Source organism: Mesoplodon densirostris, chromosome 19 (assembly GCF_025265405.1).
Source record: "Mesoplodon densirostris isolate mMesDen1 chromosome 19, mMesDen1 primary haplotype, whole genome shotgun sequence".
NCBI classification, from domain to species: Eukaryota; Metazoa; Chordata; class Mammalia; order Artiodactyla; family Ziphiidae; genus Mesoplodon; species Mesoplodon densirostris.
The window spans coordinates 18,487,705-18,507,339 of record NC_082679.1 but is presented as its reverse complement, the minus strand read 5'-3'; the positions used below and the strand labels follow the sequence as shown (position 1 = coordinate 18,507,339).

General features: G+C 40.5%; 1 protein-coding gene across 1 annotated transcript; it reads left to right on the top strand.

The window, feature by feature from the left end:
* The first annotated feature begins 7,111 nt into the window (after window positions 1-7,111).
* On the top strand, window positions 7,112-14,230 carry NUDT19 (nudix hydrolase 19). The gene is made up of 3 exons (XM_060084097.1): window positions 7,112-7,970; window positions 11,887-12,094; window positions 13,184-14,230. Exons 1-3 carry the CDS (start codon window positions 7,257-7,259, stop codon window positions 13,387-13,389), a joined length of 1,128 nt encoding a protein of 375 aa, XP_059940080.1. The 5' UTR covers window positions 7,112-7,256; the 3' UTR covers window positions 13,390-14,230.
* The last annotated feature ends 5,405 nt before the right edge of the window (window positions 14,231-19,635 follow it).

The window sequence follows — 19,635 nt, the reverse complement described above, 5'->3', positions numbered from 1 at the left end:
GTGCAGGACGATCCCATGTGCTGTGGAGCAACTAAGCCCGTGCACCACAACTAATGAGCCTGCGCTCTACAGCCCGCGGACCACAACTACTGAGCCCGAGTGCTGCAACTACTGAAGCCCTCACGCCTAGAGCCCGTGCTCCGCAACAAAAATAGCCACCACAGTGAGAAGCCCGTGCACCACAACGAAGACCCAATGCAGCCAAAAATAAATAAAATTAAATCTTTAAAAAAAAAAAAAAGACACTGGGGCATATTGTGACCCAGTGTTGGAAAATATCCCTAAATATATTCTACTGTCTCTAAAACTGTGATTCTTTGTCCTTATCAACGAGTTTTGGGTCATGATTCATCAGAATCTATTAAAGAAACAACCCATCAGAAGTTGTGTAATCCATTGCTTCTCTGCCTTTTGGCTAAGATCAAGTGTGGAAGTTGTGTAATCCATAGAGATCAATTGGGACAAGCAAATTTTTTTTGTTTTCACTCCTTCCACCCACTTGGCAGATCCTTGAGTGTTTACTTATATGTGCAATCAGATGTGTACCTGATTCTGAGAATCCTCTGCTCACTGAAGTTAGTGATAAAGTATTGCACACACACCAAAAAAGCTGAATTACAATAAACATATTTATCCTGTGGACATGTTAACCTATACAACTCTTTGAAAATGTTAAGCATTTGTAATACTTGGCATTATTTGGAGTTATAACATTGCCTAACAGGACTTTTGCTATATGATGTAAGCAAAATCACTTTCTGCTTGAGCAATAGCAGCAATATCTCCCTGCTCTCATTTCTATGTATAATTCAAGAGGTTGCTTTCTGGTAGAAGCGTGATTCAATTTAGATGTTGGATATCAAAGTCATTAATTTTCTAAAAATATTTGTTACGATCTTATACCATGATACAAGTGATTTTAAAATTACACATATTTAATATAGGGTATATATGATAATGGTCAGTGTTAGAGTCTACTTTCCTAAATTAAAGGTACAAGTTAAAGGATAGATCTTTACCTCAAAAGTTAAGTGCTATTATAAATCTCTTGTAAAGTTAATACCTGTAAGAGAAAACATGCCTGGCTTCTCTTTTAGGAAAATAGCACAGCTTTATCTGATACTGAGAAGACAAGAACTTGGAATGCCAAGGCACTTATCACGGGAACTTTCAACTATTCCTTTTAGAAAAAAACAGAAAACACGATAATGTTTGTAGAAGAAAAATATGCCTGGCAAATTCTTTTTTCTGTTCTCTAAGAATGTATGCTTTTAAATGCCACAAGGGAAAATATTTTTGGTAAGTCAAATTAGACCACATACTTCACGATTTACCTAAGGTTTACAGTAAGCTACATAAGAGATGTGTGCTGTCCAATGACTAAAAAGCAGTTTGGGTTGAAGAGAGTTCTAGTTTGCATGAGGACCCTGATCATGCTGCATTTTCCTTTTCAATGTGCACATTGATATATTTTTAGCTACACAGTTACTTCTCAGAATGCAGTTCTCTGTTCTGTAATGAATGTTTGTGAAGGGTACAAGCCCCAAAGTGTGATCCTGTAAGGCAGGCTAAGAAAGAAAAGTGCTGTAGGACTGGCCTCTGCCTTTCTTTGGGGAATGCCTCCTTCTGCAATGTGGGACCAACTGTGATGGGCAGGGCTCTGCCTTTCTCTCTGAGTACCTCAGACAAGTCACTGACCTCCCTGTGCCTCACTTCTCTCATCTGTGAAATGGGGAGGGGGCCCCAACTGATTAACTCAAAGTTCCCTTCCAGGGCTTAAAACATTTAACAGAATGCAGTTAAACAAAAAAGGGTTGTTTTGTTTGTTTGGGGTTTTGGTGGGGAGGGGGTTGTCATTGTTGGTTTTGGTGCATATGGAAAGGGAATCTTAGTTTGTCTAAAATTAGTCTGTTGGTAAAATTCCATATGAATTTTAAAAATCAGAATGAACTAAGCTTACTGCGATTTTAGTCCACATCAGAATTAGTGTCTGGACTTAAAAGCAAATTTGTATAAATGCTACTTATTTATAGTGTTTAAATTAGATTAGGAATTTAAATTCAGACTCTACGTCTGAGTCCAAGAAAGCCTAGTGTTTATTAGACAGTTTGTTTTACCCAGCAATCTAAACTGATTCTGGTAAATTACAGATGTGAAATCCCATCATTTGTCATGGAGTCGAAGAGAATCCTACTCTGTAACTGACCTGGTGCCCTCAGAAGTATAATTGCATTGGCTGCCTGATGTTGGGAAACTAGCACAGCATGGGCTGTTTTGTATATGGCAACAGATCCTAGTTGGAATTAAATGCTCCGTGTGTACTGTTTGAATGACACGTCTAACTAAATGGCTATTAATAATTAAAAATTAAAGATAATGTGCAGCATTTATAACTTAGTTGAAAAAGGCACCCTCAAATGATTCAGCTATCAACTCTTACGATTTTTTAAGATATTCTTAATCTTCTTCATGCACATTTAAATTGAAGTGAATATCCTGATCAACATATTTACCCTTCACAGATTTCATTACATAAAGAGATGTTCAGAAAGACTCCAGGATTGTAAATCTCCAGGTGCTTTTCTACAATACAATTATACTAATCTTTTTTTTTTTTTTTGCGGTACACGGGCCTCTCACTGTCGTGGCCTCTCCCGCCGCGGAGCACGGGCTCCGGACGAGCAGGCTCACGGGCCCAGCTGCTCCGCAGCACGTGGGATCCTCCCGGACCGGGGCATGAACCCGCGTCCCCTGCATCGTCAGGCAGACTCTCAACCACTGCGCCACCAGGGAAGCCCTATGCTCATCTTTTAATGCAGGATGGAATCCAGGAAGAATAGTGGGTCTCCACATAAATGATCTTTGGCTGTGGTCAATGTAGATCAAAGTCATGTTCAAATACTGTTTATTTGGCTCTTAGGAACTGACCGAAGGTGCAGGAACTGACCACATGCTGCAGCCCTCTGTCCATGAGCACAAGATGGATTTCTGGAAAAGCATTCCTCTCTTTCATTTACTTATTTTCATCTCATTACACAGAGGATTGTGGGTGTTTTCATTGCAGTACTGTGAGATCTGGGCATCCTGCTTCTTTGGTGTTTCAGTTTAGAATGTTATAACCTTAAGGCTTATATGACAAACGTAAACAAGCCAAATGAGAACTCCTGTTGGCAAAATGATTTTCAAGAGTCCTTCTAACATGCTGTTGTCAGAAAGCAAATTTGAATGTCCTTTGTCTGTAGGTATGTGTTAGGCACATAGAGAAGATCTAAGAGGAAATATACAGAAATGAAAATGTATGTTAAGGTGGTGGAATTACGAATGGTATTTTTTCAATATATTTTTATTTAATATTGTTTTTACAATAAAAGTTTGAATGCTCTTATCATCTAGAAAATATTAGTTATTAAAATATAAATTTTAACAGTTAGGGTCTCATTTATAATGAGAAACAATTTCAGAACACCCATCCCCTCCCCAACCCCACCAGGCGCCACAAACAGGCAAAGCAAAACTTTTGGAATCTTACCTGCAGAGAATCAGAAGCAGTTTTGAAATGCAGCATCAAGACAGAACAGCATCGAGGTTAGGAGCACTGACTATGGAATAGGGTACCCCTGAGTTCAGATCCATTCTTATTGAAGATTTTCATTAATCTCCCTGACCTCAATTTCCTTATCCTTACAATGGGAATAATAATAGGATATACTTCATAGGGATATTGAGATAAGACTTTTTTCGGGCACAGGGCTCAATAAATGTTGGCTGCCTAAAATGGGACGGTTGGGCAAAAGAAGCAATATATATGAAAACATTAACTTTCTATAACTTAGGTAAAATCTGCTGGAAATCATTTTGAAGATTAAAACTAGATAAACTTGTCAATGAAAGAAGATATGTAATAAAAAGGTCAAGGTTACAGAGGGAAATTCAGGTTGATCTAGAAGTTGGAATCTGTACATTTTTAAAGTCAAACTTATTGAGGTATAATTTAAATACAGTAACATTCACCCTTCTTAGTTGTGCGGTTTTGAGTTTTGACAAATATGTACAACCATGTATCCACCGCTGCAGTCAAGATATAGAATGTTTTCATCACCACCCAAAAGTTCCCCCATGTCCTTTGTAGGCAATCCTTTCCTCTCATCCCAGGATCTGGCAACCACTGATCTGATTTCTGTCCCTACAGTGTTGCCTCTTCCAGAATGTCACCTAAGTGGAATCTATGCATTTTTGAGAAAACATATTGTGAAGCTTTTTTAAACCCTTTTCAAAAAACATTTTGAGAAATCATTTTTATGTAATGATTCTTGGTGCCCTGGATGTTGCTGGTCATTCATAGGTGAATTCCATTTAACTGCAGTGACATGCCTTCATTTCTAGGCAGGTTGAACAAACTCTCCTGCTACTGTGGATTCTCCAAACTGAAGTCATCTCTCCATGGCTAGCCCCTGCATTCTCTTCCTTTCTTTTTCCACTGAAAAACATGATAAATAATGGATAACAGAAATGAATTTGGGCTCAATGAAGTAGAGATTGAAATAAAAGTCCACTTGGAGCTATGCTTAAGAAACAATATGACATGTTTGGAAAGTTGTTTTTTTTTCTTTCAGGATCATGCATGTTCTAATCAAATAAGAACATTTGTTATTGTAAAGATAGCTGGGGAAGACCAGACCAGTGGAACATAAGAACCAAGAGCCAAGTGTCCTTCTCTGAAGTAAGCAACTGTTGTCATAAACAAAGTGACTCAACTCTTGTGATCAAGTGGCACATGGTAACTGCTAGCCCTAGTAGGGGATGGTTGTGTGCACTTACTGTCAGGCCTGGAGTAGCTGGCACTGTGCCCCTGGCAGAACAGGGCAGGGCAGGACACTCGGAGGACACGCCAATAGGTCTGGAGACAGATTCCAAACAACACTTGCTGCATGTGTGACCTTACATAAATCACAACCAACTGTCTTTCCATATCTCTTGCCCATTTTCTACACAATTGGAGGTTTTTTCTTCTCAGTCCTTTGTGATAGGCATTAGAGATATTTTCTCAGTTTATTATATCTTGGACTTTCTTATGGTGTCTCTTGTCATAATAAAGTTATAAATATGCACGGTGTGTCAAATTGATCAATCTTTTCCCTTATGCTTCTAGATTTTGAGTCAAAGACTATAGAGGAATTTACCTGTTTTCTCCTAATGCTTCAATGGTTTTTTATCCACTGTGGTAGCCAGCCTCCAAGATGACCACCAATGATCCCCACCACCTGGTGTTTTCATGTAGTCCCCTCTCACACGGAATAGAGCTGACCAGTGTAACAATAGAATACTGTGGAAGTGATGGAATGTGACTCCTGAGGCTAAGTCAGGAAATGCATCATGACTTCTTCCTTCCTCTCTTGGATCGTTAACTACCATGTCTCAAAGACATCCAAGCAGCACTATGGAGAGGCCAATATGGTGAGGAACTGAGGCCTCTGGCCAACGGCCATATGAGTGAGCCATTGTAGAAATGGATCCCTCAGCCCCTAATCAAGCCCCAGCTGACATGCTCACCAGTCTCACGGGAAATAGAACCCAGCTAAGATGCTCTTGAAATCCTGATCCACAGAAACTGTAAGATAATAAATGTTCATTGTTTGAAGCCACCGATTTTTCAACCTCCCAAGCTAAAACTTTAATTCCTTCTTTTCCCTTGCTCTGCATATTCAACCAATGACCACATTACCTCAAGTCTACCTCCTAAATACTCTCTAGTGAATCATTCCCTTCTTCCCACCTCACCCCCTCTTCACAGCCACTCTCCTAGTTTAGACCCTCACCATTTCTTCCCCAGCACATTCCACGGGCCTCCAGAACAGCCCCATCTAATTGAGTCATCATGCAGTTGTCAGGGTGACCTTTGAAGATATGAACTTAATCATGTCACCACCTTTTATGGCTTCCCATGGCTTAAAGCACTGAAATCACCTAGAGAAGGTAGGGGATTGTTAAAAACACAGGCTCCAGGGTGCCATCCTAGACTCCACAATAGATTGTGAAATGACTGTCTCAGAGCAGAAAGCCATGCAGTGGGAAAGCAGGTAAGGGAGGGGTCCCTAACTGTGGATTATGCAGAGACTCAAGATGGATGAAATTTGGCAGACTCCACCCCCCTCCCCAACCTGCCAGTACATGGGTGCTCCCTTGGCCTCTGTGTGTTTTTCTAAACATGTGGTCTTGTTTCCTGTTTCTGGGATGCGGTCAGTACACAGGGATCTGCATCTTTAGAAAACGATGCCAACAAAAATCAACCTAAATACTGCTGTTGCCCTCTCTGGATTCTCCCCCAGGGAATATCCCACATTAAAGTGATAGTTTGAAAATGAGGCTCAACAATAGTCTATATGCTCATCCGGACACATAACAAATGCGTGATACAATAGCAAGGTATAATAGCAATTGTGGAGAAACCGTTGGTAACTAATAAGGAGCTATAAAAGAGAAGACTGCTTTAACAGGCTCTTTCTAAAGGCAGAGCAGAGCGAAATTTCCCTCTCTAGGCTTGGATTAAAATTCTCCCATGAAAGTGGAAATTATCCAGTGACCTAAGATGCTTAAGGTGGTCCCAGGTGCCCTGACTATAAAAGGTGTCCAGATCACAAGATAGGAGCTTGTCTGGGGATTCAAGGAGGACCTTTCACACTCAGATTGTGCTGTGTGAAATTTGTAATTTGGTATCTGGTTCATGCATCAGTTTCACATTGCTGGGGTTCATGTGAGCCTGCAAAGCTCAGACACCTAGCCCTTGGACGCACCCCCCACCCCACCCCCCGCCAAAGGAAACAAACCCTCTTTGTTTAATCGAGAAAGTCCTAGTTCTCAGGTTTTGGTCGGGCAGGTGTCCCCAGGCCTAGGTTTGCATCGCACTTTTACCTCGACAGGTCATTGTGCGATCATAAGCATTCCTGCTCTTGGTCCAAGTGTCCTGAGTGAGGGTGTTGAGGCCCTCCTAGCAAGCGGCTGTGACAGCCCTTGCCCCGCGAGAATGACCTAGCTGGGAACAAGGGCACTCGAGGCGGAGCTTCATCGCGCTGGCACAAGCCTGCTTCTCCCCCTTACAGGCAGGCGCGGGTGAGGCCAAACAGCCCGGGTTCACCGACCGCCCAGCGCGCACCTTGCCGGGAGTTCACCCAGCGAGACGCCGGCCTCCGTCCTCAAGCCCAGGGAAAACTCCAGCCGCACCAGAAGCTGAGTCCGGAAGCCGCGCGCCGCCACACGCCATGAGCGGCCCCCTGCGGCCGGGCCCAAGCAGTTGGCGGCGGGCGGCCACCGTGGTGCTGGCTGCGGGCTGGACGCTCCCGGTCACCGCCGCCCCGTCGCGGCCCCCGCCGCCCGCCGAGGGCTTCCGGCTGCTGCTGCTGCTACGCTCCGCGCGCCAAGGCTTCTTGCCCGGGGCGCACGTCTTCCCGGGTGGGGTGCTGGACGCGGCAGACCGCTCGGCCGACTGGCTGCGCCTCTTCGCGCCGCACCACCGGCCGCCCCGCTTCGGTCTGGGCCCGCCGCCGCCCAGACGCGCCACCTTCCCGGTGCTGCCAGATGCCAGGCCCGGAGCCGCCGACGGGGACGAGGCGACGCTGCCGGATGACGTTGCCTTCCGCATCTGCGCCATCCGCGAGGCCTTCGAGGAGGCTGGCGTGCTGCTGCTGCGGCCCAGGGGCCCCGGGCCCGCCGCGCCCGAGCCGGGCCGCGCCCTCGCGCCGCCGCCGGCCCTGGCCGACTGGCGCGCCCGCGTCCGCCGAGACCCGCAGCACTTCCTGCGCCTGTGCGCTCACCTAGACTGCACTCCCGACATCTGGGCGCTGCACGACTGGAGCGCCTGGCTCACGCCTTTCACGCAGCGCCGTGGCCGCCGCTTCGAGACCACCTTCTTTCTGTGCTGCCTGTCCGAGCCGCCGCCGGTCTTCCCCGACTTGGTGGAGGTGGTGGACTGCCAGGTAGGCGTCCTCCCGGCGCGGAGTGGGGACCCATGGGAGCTTGGGAATGAGGACCCCATCCCCGGCCGGCGGCCCAGGCACACCCGGAACCTCCAGATAGGCCGGGCCCAGAGAAGCTAATTCGCTTGCTCAGGGACATACAGCCAGTACGCGACTGAGGGGGCATGGGACCCAGGTGGTCCGGCCCCCGGCCAGCAGGCCAAAGCCATGACCTTGGTGAACTGCTTTCTACTTTCCCCGGCTTCACAGCCCCAGGGCCTCGACGATGTCTCCCCACGCGGTTTCTCCAGCGGGAGGCCAGCGGAGACGCTAGGAGCTCTGCTAGCGCTGATCAGGTGCCAGGCCCCTTCCTAAGTAAGCACTTGCCATGCATTAACTCATTTCAACCCCCAGCAGTTTGTTTCCTCATAGTTAAGTCTTTTAAAATTTATTTGAGACTGTTTCATTTGAGACTTGTTTTATGGCCACGAATATGGTCTACCTTGGTGAATGATCCCTCTTCACCTAAAAAGAATGTGTATTCTGCTGTATTTGATGGAGTGTTTGTAGAACTGTCAGGTTAAGTTCGTTGATAGTGTCCTCAGGTCTTCCATATCATTTACCTGTTGCATCAAGTACTGAGAGAGGAATGCTGAAATCTTCAAAGAATAGTTGCGGATTTGTCTTTTTCTCTTTTCAGTTCCATCAGGTTTTGCTTCGTGTATTCTGAAGCTCCCTTGTAAGGTGCTGCATAGGACTATTCAAGCTTGATGGATTGAGCCTTTGATTATGATGAAATATCCTTCTTTATCCCTGGCAATGTTCCTTATTCTGAAATCTGAAGTTTACCATCTGATACTAATACAGCCGCTCAGACTTTCATTTGATTAGCAATAGCATAATATATCTTTTTCCATTCTTTACTTTTAATCTGTGTCTTTATATTTAAAGTGTGTTTCCCGTAGGCAGCATATAGTCTTACTTTTTTATCCAATATGACAGTTTCTGCCTTTCAACTGGAGTGTTTCGATCATTTGTATTCAGTGTTATTCTCACTAAGGTTAACTTCAAATCTACCATCTTGCTGTTTTTTAATCTGTTCCCTCTATTCTTTGAACTGTTTTTCTTCTTTTCCTGACTTCTTTTGATTAATTGAGTACTTTTAGGACTCTGTTTTAGCTCCATTATTGACTTATTAACTATACTTCTTTGTGATTGCTTTAGGGTTTGCAATATACATCTCTCATTTCATGTGTAGTATTAGAACCTTAAAATAATATACTTCCATTTCTCCCCTCCTGTCATTTATGCTTTTGTTGTCATACATTTGACTTTTATTTCTATTATAAACTCTATAATACACTCTGATTATTTTTGCTTTAAATAGTCAATCTGTTAAAGACTGTGAAAATGAGGGGGAAATGTCTTTTATGTTTACCTGCATATGTACCATTCTTAGCACTCTGCATTACTTTGTGTGGATTTAATCTACATCTGGTATCTTTCTGCCTAAAGAACTTCCTCTAATATGTCATGTATTTCAGATATTCTAAATTTGTTTAGAATGAATGAATCTAAATTCATTCTAAGCAATGAATCTTCTAAATTTTGTTTGTCTGAAAATACATTATTTTGCTTTTGGTTTTTGAAAGATATTTTGGCTGGGTATAGAATTATTTGTAGGTTAACAGTTTGGGTTTTTTTCTTCTCTCTCTCAGTACTTAAAAATGTTGCTTCATTATTTTCTGGTTTGCATAATCTTCTGTTGAGAAGTCTGCTTTTTTTTTTCTAACAGTTTTATTGAGATATAATTGACATACAGCACTGTGTAAGTTTAAGGCGACAGCATAATGATTTGACTTACATATCCCATGACATAATTACCACAGTAAGTTTAGTGAACATCCATCATCTCATAGAAAAGTTTGCTTTTAACTCTCTGTTCCTCTGTACGTAATGTGTGTTTGTGTTTTTGGTGTGTGTGGCTACTTTAAATATTTCCTCTTACTTATTGGTGTTCAGTAATTTGATTATGATGTGCGTGGTTTTCTTTTTGTTTTATTATTTAATTATTTGTTTCTTCAAACATTTTTCACCTCCCTGTGTTTTCTGGGACTCCATGTGTGTTGGACTACTTGATAATGTTCCACAGGTCCCTGATGCCTTGTTCATTTTTTTTTCAATCTTTTTTCCTCTCTGCTTTATTTTGAATAGTTTTACTGCTATGTTTTCAAATTTTCTCCCTTTTCTTTCTTTTTTTAAAAAAATAAATTTATTTATTTTATTTATTTATTTTTGGCTGTGTTGGGTCTTTGTTGCTGCGCGCAGGCTTCTCTAGTTGTGGCGAGCGGGGGCTACTCTTTGATGCGGTGCGCGGGCTTCTCATTGCAGTGGTTCTCAACATGGGATGATTTACCCATCCCACCCTCAGGTGCATTTAGCAATATCAGGAGACATTCTTGGTTGTCACAACTCAGGGACTTCTATAGCTTCTACTGGGTACAGCCCAGGGATGCTGCTGAATATCCTTCCACAAAGGATTATCTGGCTTAAAGTGTCAGAACTGCCGAAGTTCAGAAACTGAGGGGCAACAGTGGAATCTAGAGCCAGTGACACCCCACCCCACCACCGCCCTGTGAGTTTGAAGCCCAGGTTTTTTAGTTAGAGGATCTTCCGACGTTTTCTCATCTGTAAAATGAGAGTATGCAGGGTTATCCTAAGGGTTGGAAATATTTTATGTAAAGCATTTTTGCTCAAAATACTTCTACTAGTAACTAGTAAAACTAGTGTTTTACTAGTGACAAGTAACCAATAAACAATAAGTTATTTAAGTTATTTGAGCCTATGGTCTAGACCAACCTGAACAGGTTGAATTAAGTGAGTTAATGCCTATTGTTTAACCGTTTATCTTCATTGTTACCACTGAACTCACATGATACCTTAGAGATTGGGTGGTCCTTTGAGGCCAGAGCTTTGTTTTTCAAAGTGTAGCCTTGGCCAACTTCAGAAGAATCGAGGGTGCTTATTAAACATAGATTGCTGGGCCCCATAGATTGAAGATGTAACAAGTTTCTCAGGTTTCTCATACAAGCTTGTAAACTTTGGGCCTATAGTTATTCAAGGCAGTCAATCTCAACTCCCTGGTTTTGGGTGTGAGAATCAGTTTCCCCAGTGTAAGGAGATATTTAGTAAACCAGTTAAAGAAAGACCTTTTGGGGTTATTTTGTATTATTGGATCAGCTCTTTTTATCTAAATGTGTATGGAAGGAAGGCTTGGGAAAGTGGGCAGGCCACAGCAGTGAGGCCACTTAAGTGAAATGGGTAAGTGCTATCTGGTTGATACCGTGCAGTTATTACACTCCTGAGCCAATAGACTGAGTCACATCTCTTGACCTTCCTGAAAGCTTCTCTTGCTCCGGCCTCTTTACCTTCCTTGTAACACATGGCACATATCATGCTACATTTTGTTTGCTGAAGGCCCTATTAGGGCCTGAGAGATCTTTGTCTCATCCACCACCACATCCTCAGTGCCTAGCCAAGGCGCCCATTTATGGGAGGAATGAACGGGCACTAAATTCTCAATCTGCTGTCATGAGTTTATACTTCAGAGTCTTCCTTTAGGAGTGACCAGAACCACCTTGCCTTCTTAGCATCTCCTGCCTTTTATGCTGAACAACGCTCCCAGGTCAACCCTTTGTGATCTATCCTGGTTTATTTACTAGTTCTCAGGATCAGTGTCCCAATAATCAACCTCTGAAGGGGATCAACCCAGCTTTCTTCACCAAATCTTTTCATGTTGTCTCAGAGGAATCTAGCAAGACACATTAATGAATTACTTTTACATTTTCAATTAGCTCTTAGGTACTGATCTAAGGCTCTCGAGTCTTGCATTGTCTATAGGATAAACTTCAGGAAGTCTTACCTTTGTCTTCCGCAGTGGTCATCTCCGTCAGAGGCAACTGAAAGCTTCATATCAAAGGAAATTTGGCTTGCGCCTCCACAGTTCTATGAAATAAGAAGACTAGAACACTTTGCCTCTCTCTCTGACTTGCACAAATTTTGTTTGGATCGTGAATTAGAAGGGGTGGAAAGATGGCTGCCGATCACATTATTAACTGCTGATGGAACAATCCAGCTTTTACCAGGTAAATCAGTGAGTTATCAGTGTTTTTGTTAGTATTCACATTTAATGCTCTGGGCCGTATGGCAGTATTATCTCACACAGAGACATGAATTACAGTCTCTGTTTTACACACTACAGAGGTACTAATTAAATAAGATCAAGGTCTGTAAGATATTCATAGTATTTATTATAACTAGAAATTCTGGACACATTACTTTATATACACTTATGTAAATATATTTCCTGGACACTGACAAAGTTCTTTCTCGTACATTAGCTCACTTTTTTACATTTTAATGTTAAATTATGCAAACTTTAGATTGTACTTATTTGATTGAAAGAGAGTTTGTTGGTGGTCAATTGTTGTTGGGCGAGTGCAGGATAGAGGTTTTATAGCCGCTTACAGTGGAGTTTTGTGACCTTTCTCACTTACGGCTGCTTATCTCACTTCTCAGAATTGTGAAAATATTTGTTATTCATCCTACAGTGGGACAGCTTAGCAGTTTTGATGTGTAAATAATAATTTCTGTAATTTAACCTTAAAATGATTAAAGCAGCCCACATTGAAACACCAAAAATATATGGATATCAAGGCCAACATTAACATTGAATGGGATAAAGAGAGTCATGAATTAGTGTAAAAAATTATAGTTCAGGGCTTCCCTGGTGGCGCAGTGGTTGAGAGTCCGCCTGCCGATGCAGGAGACACGGGTTCGTGCCCCGGTCCGGGAAGATCCCACATGCCGCGGAGCGGCTGAGCCTGCGCGTCCCGGAGCCTGTGCTCCGCAGCGGGAGAGGCCACAACAGTGAGAGGCTCACGTACCACCAAAAAAAAAAAAAAAAAAATTATAGTTCAGGATGTAAAAATACTAGTCATAAATATTTATGTACCCAAAGAAAATTCTTGGCTGGAAAATGGAGAACTGGGGAGGGTAGGGGGGTATTAAAAACACAAGAAATAAATTGAGGTAAGCACAAAAAATTAGGATTTTTTAACAACTATCTCAGTTCCAAACACCTGAAATAGATAAAAATAAACACTGATTTATATATCACAAATATATTGGAATGTTTTATAAAATAACACTAAAATTAAAATATTATTTTTCAGGAGATGAGATGTACTTAGAAGATTCAAACTTGCTAGAAAATTTTATGTACACTGAAAAAAAGAATGAAGAAATCATGAAAGAAGGCAAGAAATTTCACCGAGTAGTGATGTACAATCGCCATGATTATAACATCTACGTGACAGTTCAGTCAAAGTATAAACATGTTTACCCTAAGAACTATGTAGTGAGTAAGAGCCGTCTGTAGAGAACGGCTTCTTTGTAAGCTGGCCTCCTTGAAGTTGTCCTGATGAAAAATGAGGGTTGACTAGACGTGCCTGGAACTTAAGGAACTTTGTGCCTGTAAGTTCTAGTACGGTCTTTCAAGTGTATTACGGAGCTCTCTTATTTTATTCTTTAAACCTTACAGTATCACACAAGTATGAAGTATTAATGATCTTGTTACCAAAACGAGAAAAAAATTTTCACGAGGGTTTCCACTTCTGTATTGTTTTGTTATCAGAAGTTTAAATAAGATGTTCTACTGTATTGTCTTTTAACTGTATTAGCACTCTGCCTGATGTGCTGGGAGATTGATCCATGAATTCCTTAGACTTTCTGCTGGAATTAATTTAAGGGTGTATGATTAGATACATGGTGAACGGTAGACTGAGGTGACCTTCAAGTGACAGTGTCATTATTTTCTTATGACTTTAGCTTGATGATTAAGAGATAATTATGTTTAAAACAAATGGCGTGAGTTATTAGGTTTACCAAATTGGAAATTCGTTTAGTGACTGTTGTAAAGAAATATGAAGCCACAACAAAAGCCATAATTATTTTTACCTTGGAGGGCTAGTTAACAGAATACAGAGAGGTTAGAGGGTTGTAGAACTATTCATCATTTAATGGTACTTACTAATGGTGTTTGTTTTCAGTGTTTTTAATATGGGTAATTTTTTCACCTCCTCTTAAGAGGAATAATGTTTATTGATTAAAGATGGGAAATGGTTTAGAACGCCAGTTCATTTTAGATCTTTGACTATATTATGCATTGTACATTGAATTTCATTTTTCATGAAATGTTCTGGTTTTCCTACCTATAAAATAGAGCTATTGATAATTAAAGTTTATGTGTATTATTTAGTCCTACTTAGAGGAATACATCTAGATCAGTGGTTCTCAATCCGGGCACTTTTGCCCTTCAGGGGCATTGGGCAGTGTCTGGATAAATTTGGGTTGTCACAACTGACAGTGCAATACTTCTACCATCTAGTGGCGATACAGTTTAATATCTTGCAATACACAGGACAGCCACCCACAGTGAAGAATTATCTGGCCAAGTTTGAGAACTCTGATCTAGAGGAAAATCTATTGTCTTTGGTAAATGGTTCCAACATGTAAATTTTGAGAGCCACAGATAGAATTAGCATTCAGTCTGGCTTCTGAATCTATAGAAGTTCTCCTTACTCACTTTTGGCCTTGGGCATACTATTCTTTCATTCTCACAGAAAACAGAATGTTATAATTGGAAGAACACCATGATTTTGCTGATGAGAAAACTGAGAAACAGATTCACACAGCTAGTTAGTGCCACAGCCAAGAGTAGAACCTGATTCTTTTTCTAGCAAGTGGCACCTGTTGCCTGTCACTAAAAGCAGAGGTCTGAATATGTCTGCCCATCGCATCTTGGTATTACAGTTGCCAAGGAAACCACAACACAGCCAAGCATTGGATGAAACAATGCTTTCCTCACATAAAGAGGCAGAGCAAGATCAGCTTTTGAATGACCTCCGTAAGATTCCAAAACTGGGCTGGCATCAGGCTAATATGTTCTTGTCCTCACAGTTCTTTGTTAGTATAAAACAAGAGTGCCCTATAACATGGGAAATATAATAAGGACTTGAATGTAAGGGGACTTCTCTCCTGGGGGATGATTTGTGGGGGGAGCCCTCATATATGGGCATATGTAGGTCACATTCTTTAAAAAGGAACTTGCTTGCCTTCCACTTTCTCTTTTCTCTTCTCACTGGCTGGAAATGGTGGCAACTGGAGCAGCTACCTTGGACCCAGAGGCAGAAGACATGTTAAAGCATAACTGCCTGCCACTTGGATTGCTCACCTCTTGCTTGTTATGTGAAAATGAAAATACATTTCTGTTTTATATAAACCACGATATTTTAGGATCTCTTTGTTAAAACAGTTTAGCTTGTTCCCTAATCTATACTTTTCCCTCCTAAGCAGGTTCCCTCAGCATAGCCTTCCCTGTATAAGAAGGGAAATTAAGTTACCAGTTACTGAAGCTAAAAATCTGAGTCATTCATGATTCCTCCCTTTCCTTCATTCCAATATCCAGGTGACTAGCAGGTCCTATTGATCTATTAAACACAATTATCTTGAAACTCCCATCTGCCCACCTCTGCACTGCTATTGCCTTAGTCTAAACCATAGTTGTTTCCTAGCCAACTGTAACAGCTTCAGAGCCAGTCTCTTCATTTTCATTCTTCCCCCTCACAATGCATTCCTCCTGAAAAAGTGAACTTGACATTGAAACTTAAGTCATGTCCTGTCAGTGCCCTCATTAAAGCCCTTCCATGGCTTTTCCTGACACTTAAACACTAAATTTGTGGTCTACAAGGCCCCACCTTTCTCTCTGATGTCGTCATACACCCCTCTCCCTCTATAATCCCATCAGAAGGGTCTTCTTTCTCTTTCTTGACTGCTCAAAGTTCTTTCCCACCTCAGAACCTTTGCACATACTGTTGCCTTGAGACAAACCTGGATCTCTGAACTGTTTCTGTTCTTGGGTCTCCTTGTTACTGTAGCTTCAGAAAAACAGACATTAAGAACAGAGGTTGGGCATCTAATATGTGGATTATTGGCATGTCTAAATAAAAATTCCAGAACAAATAAATAGAAGAAAAGCATTATTTAGAGAACAAAGTTTTCTTGAGCTGAAGGAAAATATTGATCTTCAAATAAAAAGGTCCTGCTATGGTCAAACCAAAAATAAGAAAAATTGTTCAATACCTGGATGACATTTTGAATTTCAAAGACAGAGAATGCATAGATTTTCAGGGAGAAAAAGAAAAGATTACTCACAAAGGCACAAAATCTTCTTAGTGTGTATCACACAGTAACATGATAAACTGGACAGCATATATAATATTCTGAGGGGAAAAGGACGTGTGTGGTCAGTAATTTTATATCAACCATGTGTGAAAGTCACAGAAATAGTCCTTGTTTATATATGGGCTCTGAAGATTCCAGAGCTCTGAAAAATTTGATTTGATTGAAATACTATAGATAATTAAAATTTTGATTATTGGAAATAAAAACTTTTGAAGTAGAAATGCATGGTAGAAGTCCTAATGGTGAGTGTGGAAATAAAATACAGGAAGTAAGTATGAATAGTTAAATATGGCTAAAAAACACTGCAAATATTAAAAATAATTCAAATTTTAACGTATTTTGTAAAAAAAAAAGTAACTTTCTTATAAAAATAATTTGGTTCAATAATCCCAGATTATGTTATCATTAACAGGAAGTGGCTATGGGAGGAATAAAAAAAAAACATGAAAGGAGGGAATCAATGACTGCAGGTTTGTGATAATACCTGTTCAAGTGTTTTGAAATGCAGAAGTTGCTATTAGAATTTAAAACAGAATGGTCACTTTTCAAATCAGTCAAAAGCAAAGCACAACCCCTAATGTAGAAGATAGAAAATATGAAAATGGCAACAAAACAAAAGCTTAGAATAAGACGGTTCAGGTAGGAATAAATATCAACCATGCTGATGCATGAAAATGGGTTAAATTTATTGAATGATAAAGAATCTTAGATTAAATGTTTTTAAACCTAGTTATTTAGAGGAACTTGAAAAAGAAGAATAAACCAAGCCCAAAGTTAGCAGAAGGAAGGAAATAATAATAGAAACTTGAGCAAAAATAAATGATACAGAGATAGGAAAACAATAGAAAAGGCTAACAAAACTAAGAGTTGATTCTATGAAAAGATAAAATTGACAAACCATTAGCTAGACTAACCAAGAAAAAAAGAGGATGCAAATCAATAAAACTATAAATGAGAAAGGAGACATTACAACTGATACCACAGAAATAGAAAGGATCATAAGAAACTACAATGAACACAGTATTCCAACAAACTGTGCAACCTAGAAGACATGGGTAAATTCCTGGAAACATAGAACCTACCAAAACTGCATCAGTAAGAAATAGAAGATCTGAACAGGTCAATAATGAGTAAGGAGATTGAATCAGTAATTTAAAAACAAAACAAAACAAAAAAACAAACCTCCCCAAAAAGAAAGACCCAGGACCACATGGCTTCACTGGTGAATTTTACCAAACATTTAAAGAAGAATTAATGCCAATCCTCAAACTCTTCCAAAATTTGAAGAGGAGGGAACACTCCCAAACTCACAAGGCCAGAATTACCCTGGTACCAAAGGACACTACAAGAAAAAAAACTACACGCCAATATCCCTGATGAATACAGATGCAAAAATTCTAAAGAAAATGCTAGCAAACTGAATTCAGCAGCACATTAAAAGGATCATACACCATCATCAAGTGGGATTCATCCCTGGAATGCAAGGATGGTTCAACATGCAAATCAATAAGTGTTCTACATCACATTAATAAAATGAAAGATAAAAATCATATGAGCAACTCAATAGATGTGGAAAAAGTATTTGACAAAATTCAATATCCATTCATGATAAAAAACAAAAAATTAGTTATAGAAGGACCTCAACATAATAAAAGCCATAGATGACAAGCCCACAGCCAGCATTGTGATCAGTGGTGAAGGGCTGGAAGCTTTTCCTCTAGTATCAGCAATAAGACAAGGATGTCCACTTTCACCATTCCTATTCAACATAGTACTAGAAGAAATCAGGCAAGAAAAAGAAGTAAAAGGCATTAGAATTGGAAAGGAAGAAGTAAAATTGTCTATTTGCAGAACACATGATTTTATATATTGAAAATCCTAAAAACTCCACTGAAAAACTGTTAGGTCTAATCAACTAATTCAGTAAAGTTGCAGAATACAAAATCAACATACAAAGATCATTAGCTTTTCTATACACTAACAACAAATTATCTGAAAAAGAAACAAAGAAGACAATCCCATTTACAATAGCATCAAAAACAATGAAATACTTAGGACTAAATTTAATTAAGGAGGTGAAAGATCTCTATCCTGAAAACTGTAAACCATTGATGAAGAAAAGTGAAGACACAAACAATTGGAAAGATATCCCACATTCATGGACTGGAAGAATTAATATTGTTAAAATGTCCCTACTAGCCAAAAGCTTCAGTCAATCGCTATCAAGATTCAAATGGCCTTTTTTTTTTAAAGCAGAAATAGAAAAAAAATTCTAAAATTTATATAGAACTAAAAAAGACCCTGAATAGCCAAAGCAATCCTAAGAAAGAAGAACAAAGCTGGAGGCATCACACTTCCTGACTTCCTGACTTCAAACGATATTACAAAGCTATCAGAACAGCGTAGTACTGGCATGAGAACAGACACATAGACCAACAGAATAGAATTGAGAGCCCAGAGAATGAAACTAGACCCCTATCCTATACCACTCACAAAAATCACTCAAAATGGATTAAAGACTTAAATGTAAGACCTGAAACCACAAAAAATAGACGAAAAAGTTTGTTGACATGGGCCTTGTCAATAATTTTTTTGAATATGACACCTAAAGCACAAGCAACAAAATTAAAAATAAACAAATGGGACTACATCAAACTAAAAAGCTCCTGCAGGGCCTCCCTGGTGGCGCAAGTGGTTGAGAGTCCGCCTGCCGATGCAGGGGATACGGGTTCGTGCCCCGGTCTGGGAGGATCCCATATGCCGCGGAGTGGCTGGGCCCGTGAGCCATGGCCGCTGAGCCTGCGCGTCCGGAGCCTGCGCGTCCGGAGCCTGTGCTCCGCAACGGGGGAGGCCACAACAGTGAGAGGCCCGCATACCGCAAAAAAAAAAAAATAAATAAATAAATAAAAAATAAAAAAAAATAAAAAGCTCCTGCATAGCAAAATAAATGATCAACAAAGTGAAAGGGCAACCAAATGAATGGGAGAAACTATTTGCAAATCTGATAAGGGGGTTAATATCCAAAATATATAAGGAACTTATACTAGTTAATATCAAAAATGCAATCCAATTAAAAAATGGACAAAGGGCCTGAATAGGTACTTTTCCAAAGAAGGTATTCAGATGGCCAACAGGTACATGATAAGGTGGTCAACATCACTAGTTACTAGGAAAATGCAAATCAAAACCACAGTGAGATACCAGTAGCTCATACCTGTTGGAATGGTTATCATCCAAAAGACAAGAGATAAGTGTTGGCAAAGGTGTGGAGAAAAGGGAACACCTGTGCACTGTTGGTGGGAATGTAAATTGGTACAGCCACTATAGAAAACAGTAAGGAGGTTCCTCAAAAACTTAAAAATAGAACTATCATATGATACCC

What these genes read in the sequence shown, in the direction of transcription:
- NUDT19 (XM_060084097.1), top strand. Translation starts at nt 7,257, where the DNA reads ATGAGCGGCCCCCTGCGGCCGGGCCCAAGCAGTTGGCGGCGGGCGGCC. An exon ending in TGGAGGTGGTGGACTGCCAG is followed by an intron (nt 7,971 to 11,886) that starts GTAGGCGTCCTC and finishes TGTCTTCCGCAG; the next exon opens with TGGTCATCTCCGTCAGAGGC. An exon ending in AACAATCCAGCTTTTACCAG is followed by an intron (nt 12,095 to 13,183) that starts GTAAATCAGTGA and finishes ATTATTTTTCAG; the next exon opens with GAGATGAGATGTACTTAGAA.